General features: G+C 47.1%; 4 protein-coding genes across 4 annotated transcripts; 2 read left to right on the forward strand and 2 right to left on the reverse strand.

Annotated features, from left to right (window-relative positions):
• Positions 1–4,769: 4,769 nt before the first annotated feature.
• Positions 4,770–5,975, reverse strand: LOC135636271 (uncharacterized). The gene is made up of 2 exons (XM_065147912.1): positions 5,194–5,975; positions 4,770–5,073 (listed from the first exon to the last, which is right to left on the reverse strand). Exons 1-2 carry the CDS (start codon positions 5,973–5,975, stop codon positions 4,770–4,772), a joined length of 1,086 nt encoding a protein of 361 aa, XP_065003984.1.
• A 3,674-nt stretch (positions 5,976–9,649) lies between these two features.
• On the forward strand, positions 9,650–11,960 carry LOC103973416 (AT-hook motif nuclear-localized protein 20). Its single transcript, XM_065151576.1, has 2 exons — positions 9,650–9,750; positions 10,892–11,960. Exons 1-2 carry the CDS (start codon positions 9,650–9,652, stop codon positions 11,799–11,801), a joined length of 1,011 nt encoding a protein of 336 aa, XP_065007648.1. The 3' UTR covers positions 11,802–11,960.
• Positions 11,961–13,576: 1,616 nt separating this feature from the next.
• LOC135637077 (ethylene receptor 3-like) lies at positions 13,577–16,643 on the reverse strand. Its single transcript, XM_065149460.1, has 2 exons — positions 14,764–16,643; positions 13,577–14,265 (listed from the first exon to the last, which is right to left on the reverse strand). Exons 1-2 carry the CDS (start codon positions 16,495–16,497, stop codon positions 13,723–13,725), a joined length of 2,277 nt encoding a protein of 758 aa, XP_065005532.1. The 5' UTR covers positions 16,498–16,643; the 3' UTR covers positions 13,577–13,722.
• Positions 16,644–17,479: 836 nt separating this feature from the next.
• Positions 17,480–19,670, forward strand: LOC135638470 (protein DETOXIFICATION 35-like). Its single transcript, XM_065151587.1, has 7 exons — positions 17,480–17,885; positions 18,007–18,632; positions 18,715–18,771; positions 18,866–19,104; positions 19,181–19,299; positions 19,368–19,454; positions 19,602–19,670. Exons 1-7 carry the CDS (start codon positions 17,571–17,573, stop codon positions 19,668–19,670), a joined length of 1,512 nt encoding a protein of 503 aa, XP_065007659.1. The 5' UTR covers positions 17,480–17,570.
• The last annotated feature ends 910 nt before the right edge of the window (positions 19,671–20,580 follow it).

The following is a 20,580-nucleotide window of genomic DNA, read 5'->3' on the forward strand; positions in this document are numbered from 1 at the left end:
TCCGAAGAGCCAAAAATAATATCGTCAACATAAATTTGCACAATAAGAAAATTATTTTCAAAATATTTGATAAACAATGTAGTATCAACCTTGCCTTTGGTAAAATTATTTAAAATAAGAAAGGAACTAAGCCTTTCATACCAAGCTCTAGGAGCTTGTTTCAAGCCATAGAGAGCCTTAGTCAATTTGAATACATGATTAGGAAGAAGAGAATTTTCAAATCTGGGAGGTTGTTCGACATATACTTCTTTGGAAATAAAACCATTCAAGAAAGTACTTTTGACATCCATTTGAAATAATTTAAAATTATTACTACTAGCATAGGCAAGGAGCATCCTTATGGCTTCTAATCGAGCCACGGGAGCGAAGGTTTCTTCGTAATCGATACATTCTTCTTGGTTGAAACCTTTGGCCACTAATCTAGCCTTGTTTCTAACCATGATATCATTTTCATCTTGCTTGTTTCTAAAGACTCATTTAGTACCAATGACTAAATGGTCACTAGGTCTAGGAACAAGCTTCCATACCTTATTCCTCTCAAATTGATTTTAATTCCTCTTGCATTGCAATAACCCAAAAATCATCTTTTATGGCCTCGTCAATGCATTTAGGTTCGATTTGAGAAAGGAAGGTGACGTTAACACAAAAATTCTTGAAAGAGGAACGAATTTGAACCCCTTTTGATGTATCTCCTATAATTAGCACCTTTGGATGAGCATCTATATACTTTCATTCCTTGGGTAAGGAAATTTCGGAAGAAGGTGCATCCAAGTTGCTATTTTGAGGAGGGGGTTCATTTAAATTCAAATTATCAAAACCAAGATCATCATCAAAATCATTTTTCTTTAAATTAGAAATTTCATTAAAAACTACATGAATAGACTCTTCTATTACTAAGGTTCTTTTGTTAAAAACCCGAAAAACCTTAGAAACGGAAGAGTAACCAAGAAAGATGCCTTCATCGGATTTAGCATCAAATTTTCCTAAGGCATCCCTTTCATTCAAAATAAAGCATTTACAATCGAAAACTTTAAAATAGAAAATATTTGATTTTTTGTTATTCCATAATTCATAGGGAGTTTTTGATAGGGATGGTCTTATTATGACCCTATTCATGATGTAGCAAGCCGTATTTACGGGTTCGGCCTAAAAATACTTGGGTAGACTATGTTCATTTAACATAGTTCTTGCCATTTCTTGTAGGTTTTTATTTTTATTTCAACTACTCCATTTTGTTGGGGATTCCTCAGAGTGGAGAAGTTATGATTGTATCCATTAACTTCACAAAAATTTTGAAAGTCACGGTTTTGAAATTCGCCACCGTGATCACTCCGAATTGATGAAATCATGAAACCTTTTTCGTTTTGAGTGAGTTTACAAAATTTAGAGAAACACTTGAAACAATCACTTTTGTGAGCCAAGAAATAGGTCCAAGTGTATCTAGTATAGTCATCCACAATTACAAACGTATATTTGCTTCCTCCTAGACTTGTCGTGTCAATTGGTCCAAATAAGTCTAAATGAATCAATTGTAATGGTCTAGTGGTGCTAATTTGAGTTTTTGGTTTGAAACTAGTTTTTATTTGTTTACCTAGTTGACATGCATCGTATACTTTGTCCTTAATAAACTTTATATTTGGAATTCCTCGCACTAATTCTCTAGATGAGATCTTAGATATTAGTTTTATGCTTGCATGGCCGAGTCTCCTATGCCAAAGCCAAGCATCATCATTTAAAGCGGAGAAGCACATTTCATTACTCAGTTCATCAAGGTTGATTGTGTAGACATTATTTTGTTTTAACACAATTATAGTTATGTTATGGTTTGGTTTTTCAATAATATACACATTTGATTCAAATCTAACGATATAACCTTTATCGCATAATTGACTAACACTCAAGAGATTATGTTTCAATCCATCAACTAGTAAGACATCATCAATAGAAAATTTTAATTTGTTACCTATGGTTCCCTTGCCAATGATTTTGCCTTGGTTGTTGTCTCTGAAGGTGACGTACCCTTCTTCTTTGCTAGTGAGCATAGAGAAATGAGATGGATCTCCAGTCATATGTCTTGAGCATTCACTATCTGGATACCATCTCTTGCTCCTAGCTTGTGATGGTGTATGTTTCTCTTCTCCAATGGCCATTAGGGTGTAATGAGCAACTTGCTCGGTGTTGGAATCCTCTTCTTCGGACGCGCTTGAATCATCCCACGTTGCCTTGAGCGCCTTCTTCTTTGATGTTCTCTTTTTGGCTTGAGGACAATCGTTCTTGTAGTGTCCCGATTTTTTGCACTCATAGCAAATCACTTGGTCCTTCTTGTGTTCGAATTTATTTTTTGTATTATTTTAAATTTGTTCTTTCTTAAATATTTTTTAAAATTTTGAGTCAAAAGTGCAATGTCATTATCACTGTCCTCATCACTTAATGTTCCTTTCAAGTGGTCTTCTTGTGATGTGAGTGTCATATCCTTCCTGTTCTTTGGAAGGGGGTTCTCGAGCTCGTCATGAGCTTGATATGTCATTTCGTAGGTCATTAGAGACCCAATAAGTTCTTCAAGAGGGAATGTTTTAAGGTCTTTGGCCTCTTGAATGACCGTAACTTTTGGATCCCAACTTTTAGGGAGGGATCTTAAGATTTTAGTTACTAATTCAAAGTTAGTAAAATCTTTACCAAGAGCTTTGAGTCCATTGATGACATCCGTGAACCGGGTGTACATGTCTCCGATAGACTCACTTGGTTTCATTCGGAAAAGTTCGTAAGAGTGCACAAGGATGTTGATTTTGGACTCTTTCACTCGGCTAGTGCCTTCATGAGTGACCTCAAGAGTTCTCCAAATATCAAAAGCCGAATCACAAATTGAAACACGATTAAATTCATTTTTGTCTAGTGCACAAAACAAGGCATTCATAGCCTTTGCGTTTAAAGCAAAAACCTTCTTCTCCGACTCATTCCATTCGCTCATCGGAAGAGAAGATTTTTTAAATCCGTTTTCAACAATAGTCCAAAGCTCGAAATCCATGGAAATGAAGAAGATCCTCATACGAGTCTTCCAATAAGTATAATTCGACCCATTAAACAAGGGTGGACGTGTGATAGAATGACCCTCATGTATGCCGGAGTAAGCCATCTCTCTTGGGTATCAAACCAAATATGAGAGTGAGCCTAGCTCTGATACCAATTGTTAGGATCGGAGCGGCACTAAGAGGGGGGGGGGGGTGAATTAGTGCAGCGGATTAAAACGTCAGTTTTGACAAATCTTTCGTACGATAAAAAATGAATTCGGAAGTGCTTAACTTGAAGGCGTATTCGCAAAGTTGTGCAGCAAAGGTAATGAGGAAATAAAGCAAGTAAGAAGGTTTGTAGTAATGTAAATAGCAGTAATGAAATGCAAACCAGAGATTACGTCGATTTTAAAGTGGTTCGGTCAAATGACCTACATCCACTTGCGAGGCCCCTCTTCGATGAGACTCCCACCTTCCACTAGCAAATCTCTTGAAAGGGAAGGGTAAATACCCCTCTTACAACTTTTTACAAGCGGTTCACTCTCTTACAGATTTTCAGCAAGAAAGAAGGAGGTGAACACTAGCAAATTGAAAACAAGACTAGCTAAGACTTTTCTAAGACCTTTCTCTCAATCAATTGCTTCTCAAAAAGTTGTTATCTCAGCTGAGATTTGAGGGGTATTTATAGGCCTCAAGAGGATTCAAATTTGGGCTCCAAAATTTGAATTCTCTTTGGTTTCCGATGCTGGCAGTGCCACCGCCTGTCAGTGTCTGACACTGACAGTGGACTAGCGGTGCCACTGCCCAGCCAAGTGGTGCCACCGCCCAGCTCTCGGGTGCTGGGCGGTGCAACCCAGCATCCTAATCCTTAATTAGGATTAGGATTAAGAGATATAGGATTATATCTTAATCCTAATCCTAATTACATGTGAACTATATAACTAAAAACATCCTAAGCAAGTTTTCAACCACGAACGTCGAGTCTTGTTCCGGCGAGCTTTCCGACGAACTTCTTCCGACGGACTCCCAGCAAGCTCCCGATCTTGTGATGACTTTAACGAGTAACCGAGCCTTCTCGGTGATCTCCGTGAACCTCCGACGATCTCTTCGGCGAACTTCCGACAGGTTCCCGATTTCTTCTCGGTTGGTTCCGGCAGCATCTCCGACGATTCTTTGGACTCTTAAACGTCCATCAAACTTGACTCCGGTATTCTTGCTTTGTGTTTTCTGGTTATTATAGTTAATCCTACACACTTAACTCAATAATATGGATTAGATCAATTAACCCATCAATTGATTTTATCATCAAAATCCAAGATTTAACACATGTATGGTTGCAAGCCGATACGTGCCGACCCTGACGACGTCGATAACCCAATAAGGTCCTTCCCAGTTGGGGGCGAGCTTGCCGCGCGCCCGGGTCGGGTCGCTGACTTCGGTCTTGCGTAGGACTAGGTCATGTAACTTAATTGGTCGAGGTCGTATCTTGCGGTTATAGACTCTGGCGACGGTTCTTTTGTAAGAGAGGTCTTTCAGGTGAGTGTCAGCACGTCGCTCTTCGAGCAGGTCGAGGCCGGCTTGTAGTCCTTGGTTCGACGTCCTTTCGTCGTAGTTTTTCGTCCGAGGGGTAGGGAAAACCACTTCGGGGAGCAGGACGGCCTCGGTCCCGAATGAGAGGCTGTAGGGGGACTCCCTGATTGCGGTTTTGGGGGTGGTCCGTAGGGACCATAGGATACTTGGGAGCTCATCCACCCAAGCCGATCAAGCCGTGGACACTCTCCTCTTGAGCTCGTCCAGAATGGATCGGTTGGTCACCTCGGCCAATCCGTTCATCTGGGGGTGGGCCATCGAGCTGAACCTCAGTTGAATCCCATAGTTCGCATAGAACTCTTGGAGCCTCATGCTGGCGAACTGGGATCCGTTGTCCGTGATGATGGTTCTGGCCAAGCCGAACCGAGTCACGATATTTTTCCATACAAACTTCTCCACTTGTCGTTCTGTGATCGTTGCTAGTGGCTTGGCTTCTGCCCACTTGGTGAAGTAATCTACTCCCACGATGATATATCTGCATTGTCCCAAAGCTAGTGGGAAAGGGCCAAGGAGGTCCAATCCCCATTGTGCGAATGGCCACACGCAGTCAATGGGGGCGAGTGGAACCGCAGGCTGCTGGGGGGTTCAGGCGTGCCTCCGGCACGGGTCGCACCGCTGTATGTAAGATATTGCGTCTCGGGACATGGTGGGCCAGTAGTATCCTTGGCAAAGGATTTTATAAGCCAAGGTCCGTCCAGCGATATGCTCACCACAAATCCCCTCATGGACCTCGGTCAGGACAGTCTGAGCCTCTTCAGGCCCGAGGCACCGTAGTAGAGGATGCGAGAAGGACCGCTTGTAGAGTCGTTCATTCACCTCGGAGTACCATGCCTGCATTCGGCGGATGCGCCGAGCCGCCGCCTCATCGGCGGGAAGAATCCCGTCGCGCTTGAAGTGTAGCATATCCTGCACGCATGTGGTATGTGTGTCGGCTGAAGATATAACCGAGACCGAGATGGCGTGAAAGGGGAGCTCTTCAATCTCAGGCTGGGCTTTGGAGTCCGACCTTGAGGCCAGTTTAGCCAGCTCGTCGGCTCGCTCGTTCTGACTCCTTGGCACCCTAGATACCATAAAGTGAGAGAAATTGAAGGCTAGTCTTTTTACCTCTGCCAGGTACTTCACCATGGTTGGTTCCCTGGCCTCGTATCCACCACTGAGTTGCTCAGCCACCAGCTGCGAATCGGTGAGGATGTGGATGGCATTCACCTGCATCTCAAGAGCCAGTCTGAGTCCTGCCAAGAGTGCCTCATATTCGGCTTCGTTGTTGGTTGCTTGGAACCCGAAGCGGAGGGAGCGTTCGAACGAACGCCCATCGGGCGCTGATAACACCAGTCCCACGCCCGCACCACTCGAGGTAGCCGAGCCATCCACGTGCATGATCTACTCTTCCCCAGGCTGCCCGGATCCCTCGTCCTCCATCTGAACGAGTTCTGAGATGAAGTCGGCTATCGACTGGGCTTTGATGGCTGTCCTCAGCACGTACTGTATATCGAACTCTCCAATCTCTACCGACCACTTGAGGAGCCGACCTACAACATCGAATTTAGATAAAACTTGCCTAAGCAATTGGTCGGTGATTACCTCAATCAGGTGGGCTTGGAAGTAGGGGTGCAGTTTCCGAGCCGCCAGCACGAGCGCCAAAGCAAGTCTCTCAATTAGCGGATACCACTTCTCAAGCCCATTCAGGACATGGCTGATATAGTAGACCAGTTGTTGCTTATCGAAGGCTTCTTTGATCAGAACGGAGCTGACCGCATGCCGGGAGGCAGCCAGGTAGATACTGAGTTTTTCCCCGAAAGAGACCGAGGCAAGGCGGGGGAGGTTGGCCAAGTGTTGTTTGACTTTTCCAAAAGCTTCTTCGCACTGTGCCATCCATTGAAAGTTCTTCGGGTTCTTCAGCGCCCGGAAGAAGGGGAGGCAACGATCACCAGATCGGGATAGAAACTGGGATAAGGCAGCGAGCCTTCCGTTTAGTCGCTGCAAGTCCTTGATTGTCCGAGGGGTTTGCATGTCGATGATCGCCTGGACCTTTTCCGGGTTGACGTCGATTCCTCTTTCGTGTACGATGAATCCGAGGAACTTTCCCGAGTTGATGCCAAAAACACACTTTGCCAGGTTGAGTCACAAACCATACCTCCGTAGTGTGGGAAACGTTTCGGCCAAGTCGGTCAGGTGATCCGTCGTCGCACGACTCTTCACGATCATGTCGTCGACATAGACCTCGATGTTTCGCCCGATCTGTTGGGCGGACATCTTGTTCATGGCTCTCTGATAGGTAGCACCGACGTTCTTCAGCCCGAACGGCATAACTTTGTAGAAATACACCCCTAGATCAGTGAGGAAAGTCGTGTGCTCTTGGTCCTTGGGCGTCATTCTGATCTGGTTGTAGCCGGAGAAGGCATCCATGAACGAAAGGCGGGCATGCCCGGCGGTTGCGTTGACCAGTTGGTCGATCCTCGGGAGGGGATAGCAGTCCTTTGGGCATGCACGATTGAGACTGGTGTAGTCAACACACATCCTCCAGCTCCGATTATATTTCTTCACCGGGACTACATTAGACAGCCATCGCGGGTACTTGACTTCTTCAATGAAGCATGCTGCCAAGAGTCGCTCCACCTCTTCACGGACAGCCTGTTGTCTATCTGGAGCTTGCTGTTGTGGCTTCTGCTTCACTGGTCGAGCATCGGGCGATATGTTCAGCTCGCGGCACTCCTTAGTATCGTGCCCGCTTTACCGGTGGAAGTGGCAATACTTGGACTGGTCGATGAGTTCTCGCGGGCTTTTCATCGAGTTGGGGGCCCTGAGTAACCCCTTTTCCCTTATTTGGAGAAATATCTCCGTTCGGGATGCGCCCAAAGAGGGCAATGGTCCTCAGCGTCGACGGGTCAGGCCGGTCCATCCTGCGCCTCGGCGCGGCGGACGGTTGTCCCGAGATGGCTCCGGCCTAACCCTCTTGTGCTCCTCCCGCTTCCCGGCCATCCAGGCCTCGGCCGCGATGAACTGGTTCGCACGTTGAAGCATCTAAGGCACCGCAGTGGGGGGTCGCTCCACGAGGGACCAAAAGAATCTGGAAGGTCGCAGGCCTATCATAAACGCCTGCATCAACAAAGAGGGATGAGCGTCTGGTAATCCCCGGATTTGTGTTGCAAAGCGATTCACAAAATGGGAGAGGGGCTCGTCCTCTCTCTGGTTGCGTCCGAGGAGCAGCGCAACGGAAGGTTTCAGCTGGGCGTAGGCCAAGAAGTTGAGTTCGAAGTCCTTGATGAGCTGGTCAAAGGAGGCGATCGTCCCGGTCTTCAGGCCGTTGTATCACGCACGGGCTGGCCCTCTTAGAGTGGTAGGAAACGCTTTACACATCAAAGCATCAGAAGTTCCGTACAACGCCATCTGAGCACGGAAAGCGGCTACACGGTCCATTGGATCGGTGGAGCCGTCGTATGCATCTAAGGAGGGGAGTCGGAAGTTTGGGGGGACTATCTGATCCTGTATCTCGGGTGTAAAAGGAGATTCCTAGTGCGTGTCCTCCCCGAGCTCTCCCCTCGACCAGCGGACCTCCTTCTGCACCTCGTCGAGCTGCCGACTAACAAAGCATAGCTGGGCTCGCAGGGAATCCGTGGAATCTGAGGAGAATGCCTCAGGTTCCAAGCGGCCTCTCGGGTTTGCCGTCGCTCGGTCCTCGAGTGGAGCCGTTCGATCCCGAGGGGAAGTCGGAAGCTCCCGGGGTGGGGTGCGAGCCCGAACGGGTGGCTCCTGTTGCTGCAGCAGTTGGATTGCAAGCAGGTGCAGCGAACAAGAAATGAGTGGGAGAATGGACTGCACCATACCAGTCAGAGTTTGGACTTGATGAGTGAGGTTCTGAAAGGCCTCGGACGACACGAGCGACGAGCCAACTGGGGCGCCGTCGGGCGGCGATAGGCCCGGGTCATTAAATATCCGCCAATAGCGCTCTGAAGTCTTAGCGGGGGGTTCGTATCGAGGTTCTCCGCATGGGGGGTGTTCCCCCGGAGCTCTGATCGGGCGTGACCCCTCAGCTGCGAGCTCGTCTGAGTCAATAGGGCGATCCCCTGACATTCGGGCCCTCCTTCTAGCGTCAAAATGTTGGTGTAAACAACTTTAAGCCGTGGCCTCGGGGCCGACGCGGCTTGGTTCGGGTCCGGATGATGGGGATCTTCTCGGAACGGCTCTTGAGACCGCTGAAGTGGTCGATTGCGATGGTCCGATCGAAACGGGGTCATTGTCTCCTCCGGGAGGGAACTCCTCGCCTGAGCGTCTAGTGGGAGGCCTCCGTCTTCGCACCTGCACACAGGTCGGGTCGGGGAGCTCAGTCCGACCCCTCCGACGATCAAGTTAGTGAATAGTTGCACGGGATTTTTTATCTGTTCTATGGTGTGCCTCCCTCCTCCACTTTTCCCTCGGAGCGCAAGGGTTTTTATAGTGAGGGTTACCGTTGCTTGGTGCACCTGCCCGCAAGGAGCAGGATCGTACTTCTGATAGCGTCTAACATCGATGTTGGCGTGACATGAGGGATCAAGCCTGAGCAGGATGTTAATGTGCCTTGGTCGACGTTCCGGTTCGTGTTAACCAAGTGCTGACAGGTCAACGAAGGCGTGAGACGTCATCTGAGGCAACTGACGTCACCCGAGTCTTATCGTCATTATTATCCTCATCACCCACCAACTCAATTGGTTCTCTAAATGATTTAATCTTTTTATTAAACTATATAAAATATGGTCACGGATTCGACTTTAAAACCCATCAAAGCCGCACAGACCCGTCGGCTCATTAACGGATCGGGTCAGGTTCTGCCGAGGCTTCATTGCTTGGTTCATATGCCGGCCCAGCCCATCGCCCGGAGTCTTCTCATGCCTCCTCTCCTTCGCCCGCGTCAAGAAGCTGCGTCGTCTTCTCGGGATCCCCCCTTCTCCCATGAGCTCACCAGAATGCATCCGTGGCTTCGCCCCTGCTCAAGGGTTTCGGCCATCTCAATCCTCACCGGTCACTATGCATCGATTCCGATTACCCATAAGGAGGAGGAGCCCTGTCACACTGTCATGGGCAATGGCCCCATCAAGGCAACATGGATAACAAAAACTATACTCGGTTCGTCTTCCTACCCCCGGCAGTCCTCGCCCAATCGGCACCAATTCTCATGGTTTTTAATCCTAACCTCCCTCACTTGTCATCGCCATGCCAATGAAATCATGACGCTTGCCATGCGGCAGGACCACGGCAAAAGACAAATAGCAATAGAAAACTTGTACTCCCTCTCCTTATCCTCAAAGCTGTCCTGCATCTCCAGTTTCTGAAGCTTAATCGTGTGTCGACACATGTTAACCTCTTTCCATGTGTTCCCCAATCACTCGCCCTTCAGCTCATCAGTTTTGAAGCCTCGCTAGGAGTGTGACGCATGCACCACCATCAATTAAGTTTGACGGAGCCGCTTTTGGTTGATCTCTGGTGCGCCTGTGTTTCCAGTGTCTTCCTTTTTCTTATTGGGTGGATGCAAAAGCGCATGCAACTGGAGATTTAATTAGTGCATGCAAAGCATGGCAGGATCTTGTAAGCTGGGGGAGGCGTTGTACTTGCAAGTTGTCTCCTGGGCCACCAAGCTCAGGAATCTCTCCCATTTGATATTATTTCTTGTCCTTCTCCTCCTACCGCAGTTGCGTTTATCAGCTCAATGGACATTCATAGCTTGTTTTCCTCTTGCTGCTGAAGCAACAGCTTTAACTTCCCATTTTTATGGGAATTTGATACAGTACCACTCTCTCCATCTCTCAGATAAAAACCCTAATGCTCAACACACTCCTCTCTTCCCCTCCCTAAATTATTCTACCCATAGCAATTAACTCCAAAGCACCACTTACCTTTTCACACATGTTATACCTGAAGAGAATCAACTAGAACAAGACCTCTCTCTCTCTCTCTCTCTCTCTCTCTCTCTCTCTCTCTTCAACTGCACCAAGTCTTCCTTTCCATATTATTTCATGTATCCACTTGCCGTACGACTTCTCCCCCCATGACTACAAGTTATACTAGTAGCCTTTTCTCTCCGAGAAGAAACGGAAAAGAGAAGGCAACCGATCGGTCCTGTTGAGTTGGTAGCTGATGGATTCTGAAGCATACTGTTAGTCTTCTGTCCTTCATGCTTCCTTTTTCTTTCTTTTACTCCTCATCTTTATCCTGTGTGGAAACATGTAGCCATGTAAGATTGTTTAGGTTCACCATCACTTCTTCCAAATATTTGATGCCCCTCTGTGTTCGTACAAAGATGAGAACGAAGGGGAATGAAGTATAGATCTCTACAGCAGCAGCAACATACAAAAGGCGATTAGTCTAACGAGCAAGCTGGCGAATCACTGGTGGGAAGGGCCTTTAGGCCTTCCGGGAGCCGATCCGGCGGCCTCGGTTCACAAGAACCCTAACCAGGACGCAACGCCAAAGGAATCCGACCCTAATTCTTCGTCCGCCAACGAAGAAGAAAAGGACAACGACGGGGAGCCGAGAGAAGGCGCGGTCGTGCCGAGCAGCCGGCGTCGACGCGGCCGTCCACCAGGGTCCAAGAACAAGCCCAAACCCCCCATCTTCGTGACCCGCGACAGCCCCAGCGCCCTCCGCAGCCACGTCATGGAGGTCTCAGGGGGCGCGGACGTGGCCGACTCGATCGCCCAGTTCGCTCGCCGCCGCCAGCGCGCCGTCTGCGTGCTCAGCGGTTCCGGCACCGTCGTCAACGTCGCGCTCCGCCAGCCTGCTGCCCCGGGCGCGGCCGTCGCCCTCCGTGGCCGGTTCGAGATCCTCTCTGTGACCGGCACGTTCCTGCCGGGCCCGGGCCCGTCCCCGCCGGGGTCGACCGGGTTAACGGTTTACCTGGCAGGCGGGCAGGGTCAGGTGGTGGGCGGCAGCGTCGTGGGGCCGCTGATAGCGGCAGGGCCGGTGATGGTCATGGCGTCCACGTTCGCGAACGCTACTTATGAGAGGTTGCCGCTTGTTCAGGAAGAGGAGGAAGGCCCAGACAGTGGCGGTGGTGCCACGGGACAGTTGCCCGGTGGAGAACCGCAGCTGATGGCCGGAGGCGGGGGATCAGGAGGACTGCCGGACCACTCGGCGCTGCCCATTCTCAACTTGCCGCCGAACTTAGCACCCAACGTCGCACACGTGGGGCATGAGCCCTTCGGGTGGGCTCATGCGCGGGCGCCATTCTAGGAGGACAATGAGCTCTCATTTCTATTATATATATATATATATATATATATATATATATATAATATGTCACATAAAGTCTGTAATTGTACCAGTAATGATCTGTGTGCTTCATCCGAAATAGAATTGTCCTCTAATAGAAGGGTAGAGATATGCTAATGATGTTGATGACTGTGGAGAAAGTAGTAGCATCATGTGTGAAGCATGGTTTGGATCACAAGGAACATTGCTACTAATCTTGTTAAAATGATTTTATGTTAGTGGTTCCTTTATCGACAACTGTACTTGTGATTCATGATTGATAAGAGAGTACATGTCTTATTTGTACAATGTTGCAGTGAAAAAATCTTGGGATTTCTTTGACAATTTCTGTAGAAAAGTAATATTCATTCTTACACTGAATACTTGGTATGAAATTTCAATTGACCAACAATTAAAAATAAGGATGATCTGTTTACTGTATGTATGTATGCTATTTCTTTTCCTTGAACGATTTCATGATCTGTTTACGAATTTTGATTTAATATCATAAAGATTTATCTATATAAAAAACAACATCAAGAGAGGAAATCAATCGATCAATCAAATTTATCTTATTGATAGATCGACTAAATTGCCAAGTCGCTTTGAGTCGACGCAGGTGTGGGGAGGAGGAACTCATCATTGGGCCAAACGAAAGAGACAAATCAAACTCTTCCCAGACTACAATTTTGTTGGGTTATGGTCTGATGTTGTTGAGTGGGTTTCGATTAGCGGTAAATGTCTTCGCCCGATTAATTGGTTGTCATCTGCAATGCATTCATTCATATTGACTGACCTAAACCCGTACGCAATATTTTACATTTCAATTCTAAACATTTTATTATTATTATTATTTTTTTTTTGTGTAGATTGATTAGCTTTGCTAATCTCCAACCTAATGAAACAGAATAGATACACTGCATTAAGTAGGGTTAGGGTTAGGGTTAGGGTTAGGGTTAGGGTTAGGCCCCCAAAACTTGATGGTGACCTTCTAAACCCACAAAAGTCAATCAAGTTGTCGCTTGTCAGAAGCTTTCTCCTTTAAGCTGATCCCATTTGCTTGTTAGGTCTCGTAATCTACCCACTAAATTAATAATCTTCTACATTGCAATCACATCATCCCTCCATCCATCCATCCCCTTCTTCGCCGCTGCACGAATCCCAACAGGGAAAGAAAGATGCAGTCCGAGTGACCTCCTGCATTTGAGCAATTGCTTCTCACCTCCTTCCAACTCCATCAACCCTCTCGTCTCTCTCTGCACTTCACTCCACCCCAGTAGTGGTTGGTTGGACGGCGCAAGGTTCGGTCACAGACCACTCCCCAACCCCGTCTGCCTGCCTACACCACAAAAGATTACACTAATGTGTCTCTCTCTAATCAAAGAAGCTTAGCCCACACCATACACATCTCTCGTTGGGCGTGCAAAGCTGCAAGTGACATGTTCAAGTCCAAGTCCAAGTTGTGATGCTAAACTAATAGATATTGGACAACTAAATATGAACTTGCAGATTGATGATACCAAAACAGGACCTGACCGTCCAGTAATATATTAACTTCTTGTAGTCTACATACACTCTACTCAGCTTTGCTCGTCTTGTAGCTAAGTCAGATGTCACACTTCTTAGATTCTTAAAACTTCCAAGTACAGATCATTTTAATGCAAAATCTTGATCCATAAACTATCAAGGAGTAGTGTCAATTAAATTGAACATCCGAGACAATGGACATGGATTCTTGCTTGAGGTAGCTGTCTATCAAAGTAATTGGAAATAACAATGTCAGATAAATGCAAAGAGTACCTCAAATTTACCTGCTATCGCCATCGAAGCATTTCAAAGAATGCAACTCACTTCCCTTCCTAGGTACACCATCAATTTAGTTGATTCCAACGCAAACTACGTTTCAAGTTGTAAGTGCTCTTAGGAGCTCCCGTTCTAGTTCTGGTAGCACCACCGGTTTCCTGATGAGACCGTTCATCCCTGACTTCACACATCTCTCCCAAACATGTTCCTCGGTGCTTGCCGTCAAAGCAACGATCAAAGGGCGGCATCCGGTTCTCATGTCCCGTACCTTGGTGGCAACTTCATAGCCATTCATCATGGGCATGTTGAGGTCCAAAACAATAAGTTGGAACTGCGTTCCAGAGGTGCCAATGGAGCTCAAGCATTCAGCCCCTGTCGAAAGAGGAGAGACGCAACACCCCAGCTTTTCGAGAAGCTTGTGTGTTACCTTTCTGTTGATTCCATCATCATCAACTAGTAAAACCTGAAGGCCTTCTAAAAGAGAAGAAGAAGAAGAAGAAGAAGAAGAATGATGATGGCACTCCAAAGGTCCTTCTAAATCAGAAATCGGCATGGGAGGTTGCAGCGGCAAGCGGAGAAGTAGTGTCACGCACTCAGGTAGACCATGGCAACTTGGAATAATGCAGATGTTCCCCTGCATCAGCTGCAGAATACACCCATTAGATTAGTGCCAAGAAACATTAATTAACAATCTGGATTCCAGGTAATGCGTTTCACACATCACAAACGAATCTTTACAAGGTGATGGAAGGAGTATCATGTCTGAAATCTACGCAAACATGAGTTCAGGTTCAAGCATTTGATGATTTCAGGTTCAAAAAGCTGATAATGCGGTGTAATTCTACCTTAATAATATGAGGGAATCAAAACTACTAATATCGATCTTCCTTTTGATCATTACCATAGACACCTTACTTCCTGTTGCATTTGTTCCACCAAAGGAAATCGCTACCTCAAGGTAGAGCATAGACAATAATAATTAACTAATTTCTAAGTAGAACAATCATTGAAACCAAGAAATTGAGTAGTTTAAGTAGCTTGTGAGACTGCAAACAAGTCATAATTAAAAACAATGTTCGGAAGCTAATTACATATCCGGTATTTAAATCGAATGAAAAGGAAAGGATTGAAGTGGAGATACCTGCACAAGCTTTTTACACATACCGAGGCTGAAAAAACCCGTATCGAACCCCTCTCCATTTTGCTTCCTGTCATGCTGCACTGATGAGCTTGAATTAGAACATAATGATCTTCTGATTGCCATCTCAAATTTCACACAACTATTGACATTTGAAAATTTGGACCTCCAAACCCATCTCTGATCTCGCAAGTTCTCGAGTTCGGAATCACTCCAAACACGCAGTGTCATACATCCTCCATTGGATCCGTTCAACAAACCACCAATAATGTGCAATAGTACATGAAGAATCCGCCTCTCATCACCGATAACTTGATCAAGAAACTTATTCTCGACCTGAAACCCAAAACCAAACCCCCTACTGTCACAAAGACACCTAGCAATGCAAGCAGCTTCCTTGATCAATGGCTGCAGCTGGAATGGCTTCATCTCCAAAGTAAAGTGTTCGCTGTTGATCTCCAACGTATCATTGATCAAAGCTGAAACCACACCACCTGTTTTTGCCATAGTGTTCACTATAAGCCTCTGTTCAGGAGTCAAGTTTCCCTGTTGCATAATTGACAACAGACCCAGAATGGAGTGGATGGGACTTCGAATTCCCTGGTTCATGATCTTTCGGAATAAATTCCATGCCTCGTTCGCCATCATCACATTCTTCCTCGCTTGTAGCAAAACCCTGTTTTGTTCTACCAATTTGTCTCTGATCATATGTGACTCTTCCAAAACGGCAGCATGGGAGAGGGCGACGGCCACCTGATCGGCTACGACCTCAACGAGCTCTAGCTCATGGTGGCTCCAAGCCCTGGTTTCATTCTTGGGCAGCACCAAAACCAGTATGGCATAGCATGCTTGAAGGACCTCTGGTGTCCCCCCTTTGAAGTCCGAAACTTTCAACATCGGCATCCTGATTGCAGCAACAGCTCCTGAGTCGCCAACCATCCCGCTGCTTGCACGACCAAGCATGGATTCCGGGTCTAGTATCTCCACACCATCGCATTTCTTCACATGTGCCACATCCGGATCATCCATGGGGATCGAGAGTGTGTCGAGGTCAGAGGAGGCCCTCCTCCCATTCAACTCGTGAGTAAGATTCATCTCCAACTCGTTCTCATTTGGCATCCAAACTGCACAGTTTTGCAGCTGCAGTGTCTTGGAGAGCTCAACCAAGGTGGTGTACAGAATGGTGTGCTTGTCGAGAGATTTCCGTATCTCTTGAGTCAGCATCCGCACGTGCCAGCTTGCTTCTTCCTGCCTCTTCATCAGCCCGACTTCCCGGTCCAGCTCTCGAGCCTTGCGTCTCAGAAAATTCTCCCTCAGCTTCACTTTGAGGAGCTGAGGAATCAGAGTCAAGAGGGTTATCGCTGTCAAGAAGGAGACGAGTGCGGTGAGGAACTTGGAAACGGTGAGAGCCAACACCAAGAGGAAGGAGTGGGGCTTGTAGGTGAACACATTGAGCAAGTGGGTCAATCCACAGAGCACTATGAACGCGCTGAACTGGAAAAGGATCCATTTGAAGGGGAACAGATTGGAGCATGTAACGAAGTATAAGAGCTCGAGCGGAATGGAGAAATATGCCGCCGCAATCAAAAAGTCACTCACTTTCTGCCAACTGCGGATGCTGTCGATGCTCCACAGACCGTCTCCGTCACAATCACAGAGGGGGAGATCGATCTCAGCCGCAGTAGCAAGTGGGAGCGAGGACAGAATCAACAGCCCATGGCAGAATGCTCTCGACATTTGGACGAGACTGCGACGAGAAAAGATCCAAGAATCGAGCTCCAAAATCCTTCTTTTAGTAGACCGGAGGAATGCTTCGAAATCAACCTCTGATTGATCCACAACTTTCTGCAAGACCACAACTTTCAGGGAAGGCAGAGATCAAAACCCACTAAAATCAAGCTTCAAGTTCAACCAACAAAAGAGAATCCAAAAGCAAAAGCAAAGAGAAAGGCCACACCTTTTTTGGGTGTTTCTTGTGTATCCTTTTTTCACTATGCTATTTGCGGCTTTGGCAGAAAGCGAGGAGAAGCGCCGGTCGGTGAAATAGCCCGCCTTCCAACTCGTTTACCGTCTCGCTTAACGTCAAAGCTATCCTTTCCGACGAAAACGCGAAGTAAATGTCTTTTTTCTCCTTTCTTGTATCTCGCTGACCAGCTGGAAAAGACCGGGAAGCATGGCTGTTCCCGAGGAAAATGCAAAGTCAGCAGTACCAAAAGATCAAGAAGACCAGATCAAAGAGGTTAACGAGACCAATCACCCACAGAACCATCATCGTCTGCATGACACACTAGAAAAGGATCATAAGTGAACAGAATCCCCGTTATGTTTCTTCCCACCTCCACATGGAACGACGCTCGATCTTTTACTGCAAATACCGCGGAGCAGCGACCGGCCACCTCCACCACGACAGCAAACCCCCGGAAATGGGCCGCGCTCTCAGCCCGTGCGGGTTGGGCCTTACTGGACTTGAGTTGTTTCCCGTGTTTAGAGTGCTTACCGAGAAAACTGAGATCACATGACGGGTAACGGGAACATGTCTGGTTTCATCATTCATATTTCGTACTTATCTTTTAAGTATATGCCAAAGAACTGGTGGGGCTATCTTTAAGTAAACTCGGAGCTGCAGATATATTTAGCGAGGGATAGAGATGCCGCGCTCTCCGCCTTCCGCTCTCGGCCTTCCGCCCTGAGAAACCGAGACAAGGAAATATGGGGACGATGCAGCTACTGTTGCTAAGGGTTGACGAAGAGAAGGGGCGGTGGCGGAGCGACCGAGAGAGAGAGAGAGAGAGAGAGAGAGAGAGAGAGTGATGGTTGTAGCTGTGGCGGGTGGGGGCGGGGTCGAGCTGGAGTTGGCGGCAGTGGGGAAGGAGGAGGAGGAGGAGGAGGAGGCCGTGGTGGCACAGGATTGCCCTCCGGTGAGAGGGGTGCGGGAGGCGTGGGAGCTGTTCACGACGGAGTCGAAGAAGCTGTGGTGGATCGGGGCGCCCATCGCGTTCAACGTCGTATGCCTCTACGGGTTCAGCTCCTCCACCCAGATATTCGTCGGCCACATCGGCAACCTCGAGCTCTCCGCCGTCGCCGTCGCTCTCAACGTCGTCTCCACCTTCTCCTTCGGCTTCCTTGTATGCCGCTCTTTACCTCCCCACTTTTTCCGCCGTCTCCCTCGTCCTTAATAGTCGAATTCAGAACAGAGAGGGATCTGCCCTCTCTGTAGCTCATGTCGATACAATGTTCTGTTCACAGCTCGGCATGGGGAGTGCACTGGAAACCCTTTGCGGGCAAGCCTTCGGAGCCGGTCAGATCGAGATGCTGGGCGTGTACATGCAGCGCTCCTGGATAATCCTTGTAGCTTCTTCGTTCCTCATGTGCCCGATCTACATATTTGCTGCGCCGGTGCTGAAGCTCATCGGCCAGGACGATAAGATCGCTGACCTCGCCGGCCACTTCACCATCAGCATCATCCCCCAGATGTTCGCACTGGCGTTCAACTTCCCCACCCAGAAGTTCCTTCAGGCACAGAGCAAAGTGGTTGCCCTGGCTTGGATCGGTTTCGTGGCTCTCCTCCTCCACATCGCGCTGCTGGTCCTCTTCATCGTCGTCTTCGGATGGGGATTGGGCGGGGCAGCCGCTGCCTTCAACGTATCGGCATGGGTGGTCTCGCTGTCCCAGGTGGCGTATGTGATGGTCTGGTGCAAGGACGGGTGGACCGGCCTCTCCTGGTCGGCCTTCAGGGATATCTGGGCATTCGTTAGGTTGTCACTTGCTTCTGCAATCATGCTTTGCCTCGAGGTTTGGTACATGATGATCCTCACCGTGCTCACCGGCCACCTCGACGACGCCGAGATCGCCGTCGGCTCCATCTCTATCTGGTAATCGACTCTCATGCAACGATCTTTCCGCTTCGATCCACCGACAACAGCTGGTTTGACCGTTGTTCTACTCTTTCCCCAGCATGAACATTAATGGTTGGGAGGGCATGATATTTATAGGATTGAATGCGGCTATAAGGTACAAGTATGCTCACCCATCCTAGGGACATATGGATGGACGATTCATCTGTTGCAAGGAGTCTCTCACCATGCTCTTCTCTTGCTCCGCTCAGCGTTCGGGTGTCCAACGAGTTAGGATCGGGTCGCCCCCGGGCTACAAGATACGCTGTGGTCGTGGTGCTCGTCCAGTCTCTGGCGATCGGCCTCCTCTGCATGACCATCATCCTCGCAACCCGGAACCATTTCAGCGTCATCTTCACGAGTGATAGAGACATGCAGCGAGCGGTTGCAGACATAGCGTATCTTCTGGGCATCACCATGGTGCTTAACAGCATCCAGCCAGTTATCTCAGGTAAACACGGGCATTCTTTCCATCCATTTCATGCTAGCGTTCTATTTACGACAAATGGATGGGTTGTTTGAGACAGGAGTGGCCGTCGGAGGTGGCTGGCAAGCGCTGGTGGCTTACATCAACTTGGGTTGCTACTACATATTCGGCCTTCCTCTGGGGTTCCTAATGGGTTATGCACTCCACTGGGGAGTGCAGGTAAACTTCCTTTGCATTTTCGAAGAGAGAGAGAGAGAGAGCTGTCCTGATTCATGAGTCTTGTGCAGGGAATTTGGTTCGGTATGCTGTGTGGCACGTTTGTCCAGACGCTCGTTCTCCTGTTCATAATCTGGAACACCGACTGGAAGGCCGAGGTGAGAATCTGCATGGCGGCAAAAATTATTCTTCATTACCTTTCCCAATCCACACAAAAGTTAAAATCGAGCAGCAGTTGTTGACATGTACGGAGTGAAGTAAATGGTTCTCACGGATTCTCCATGGTTTTGTTGGCACCATCGCAGGCAGCCGAAGCTGCAGAACGCGTGCGGCTGTGGGGTGGACAAGAAGGGTATCAGAAGGTACAAATATGATGGATGATGGGGTGGGGGTGGGGGTGGTGGGGCTTCATCTTCATCGTAAGTTTTATATAGGCATATTGTGATTAGTAGAGCTCCGGGGAATTGGCTTTCGCACAAACCCCTTAGAATCGAAGCTGATTAGGTAGAATCGAAGGAGATCATCGTTACTTTTTCTTTTTTTTTCTTATTTGGATCTTCCTAAATCTATATAGCTTCCCAGAAGTTCTTTCTTTTCACTCTCTCAGAAAATGCGCATAGTTTCTCTTTTTCTTTTTTACTCGTCTTTGTTTTTTAATCGAATAATCATGTAACCTTTTGGGTGATTTTGAACATAATAATAATAATAATAATAATAATAATAATAATAATAATAATAATAATAATAATAAGAGGCGATTGAAATTCAAGCCTTAGGTCATTGGATCACTAATCGAATCGATGGATCAAACCATACGTAGAATTAATTTTTTTTATAAAAAAATTTATAGATAATAACATTTTAAAATATTAAAACTAATTTAAAAAAAAAAGAAAAAGAAAAGAAAAGAAAAGTTGAATAGAAAATGATAATATCAGTCAACATTATAAACATAATAAAAATGACAATTATAATCGATCGAATCAGGTTTAATTTATTTCTCACGTCAATCCTACTTTCTTAATTAAATTAAAAATATTTAAGTAATTTTTCATTATATTATAAATTAAATAAATAAATAAAATAAATAAATAAATAAAAGATCATAACCTAATCGATTCATATGGGCTACACAGAAATCAACCGAGTCAATATCTCCCGGTAGTTCAGTCTGGTTGATGTTATTACCAAGTTCTTGGCTTGATCTAATTCAACATTTGGTGAACTACGTGGATTTAGATTTACAATCAAACGCGATCAAGATGAAACGATCGGGGAGCTTCG

This window comes from Musa acuminata, chromosome BXJ1-3 (assembly GCF_036884655.1).
Source record: "Musa acuminata AAA Group cultivar baxijiao chromosome BXJ1-3, Cavendish_Baxijiao_AAA, whole genome shotgun sequence".
Classification (NCBI taxonomy): Eukaryota; Viridiplantae; Streptophyta; class Magnoliopsida; order Zingiberales; family Musaceae; genus Musa; species Musa acuminata.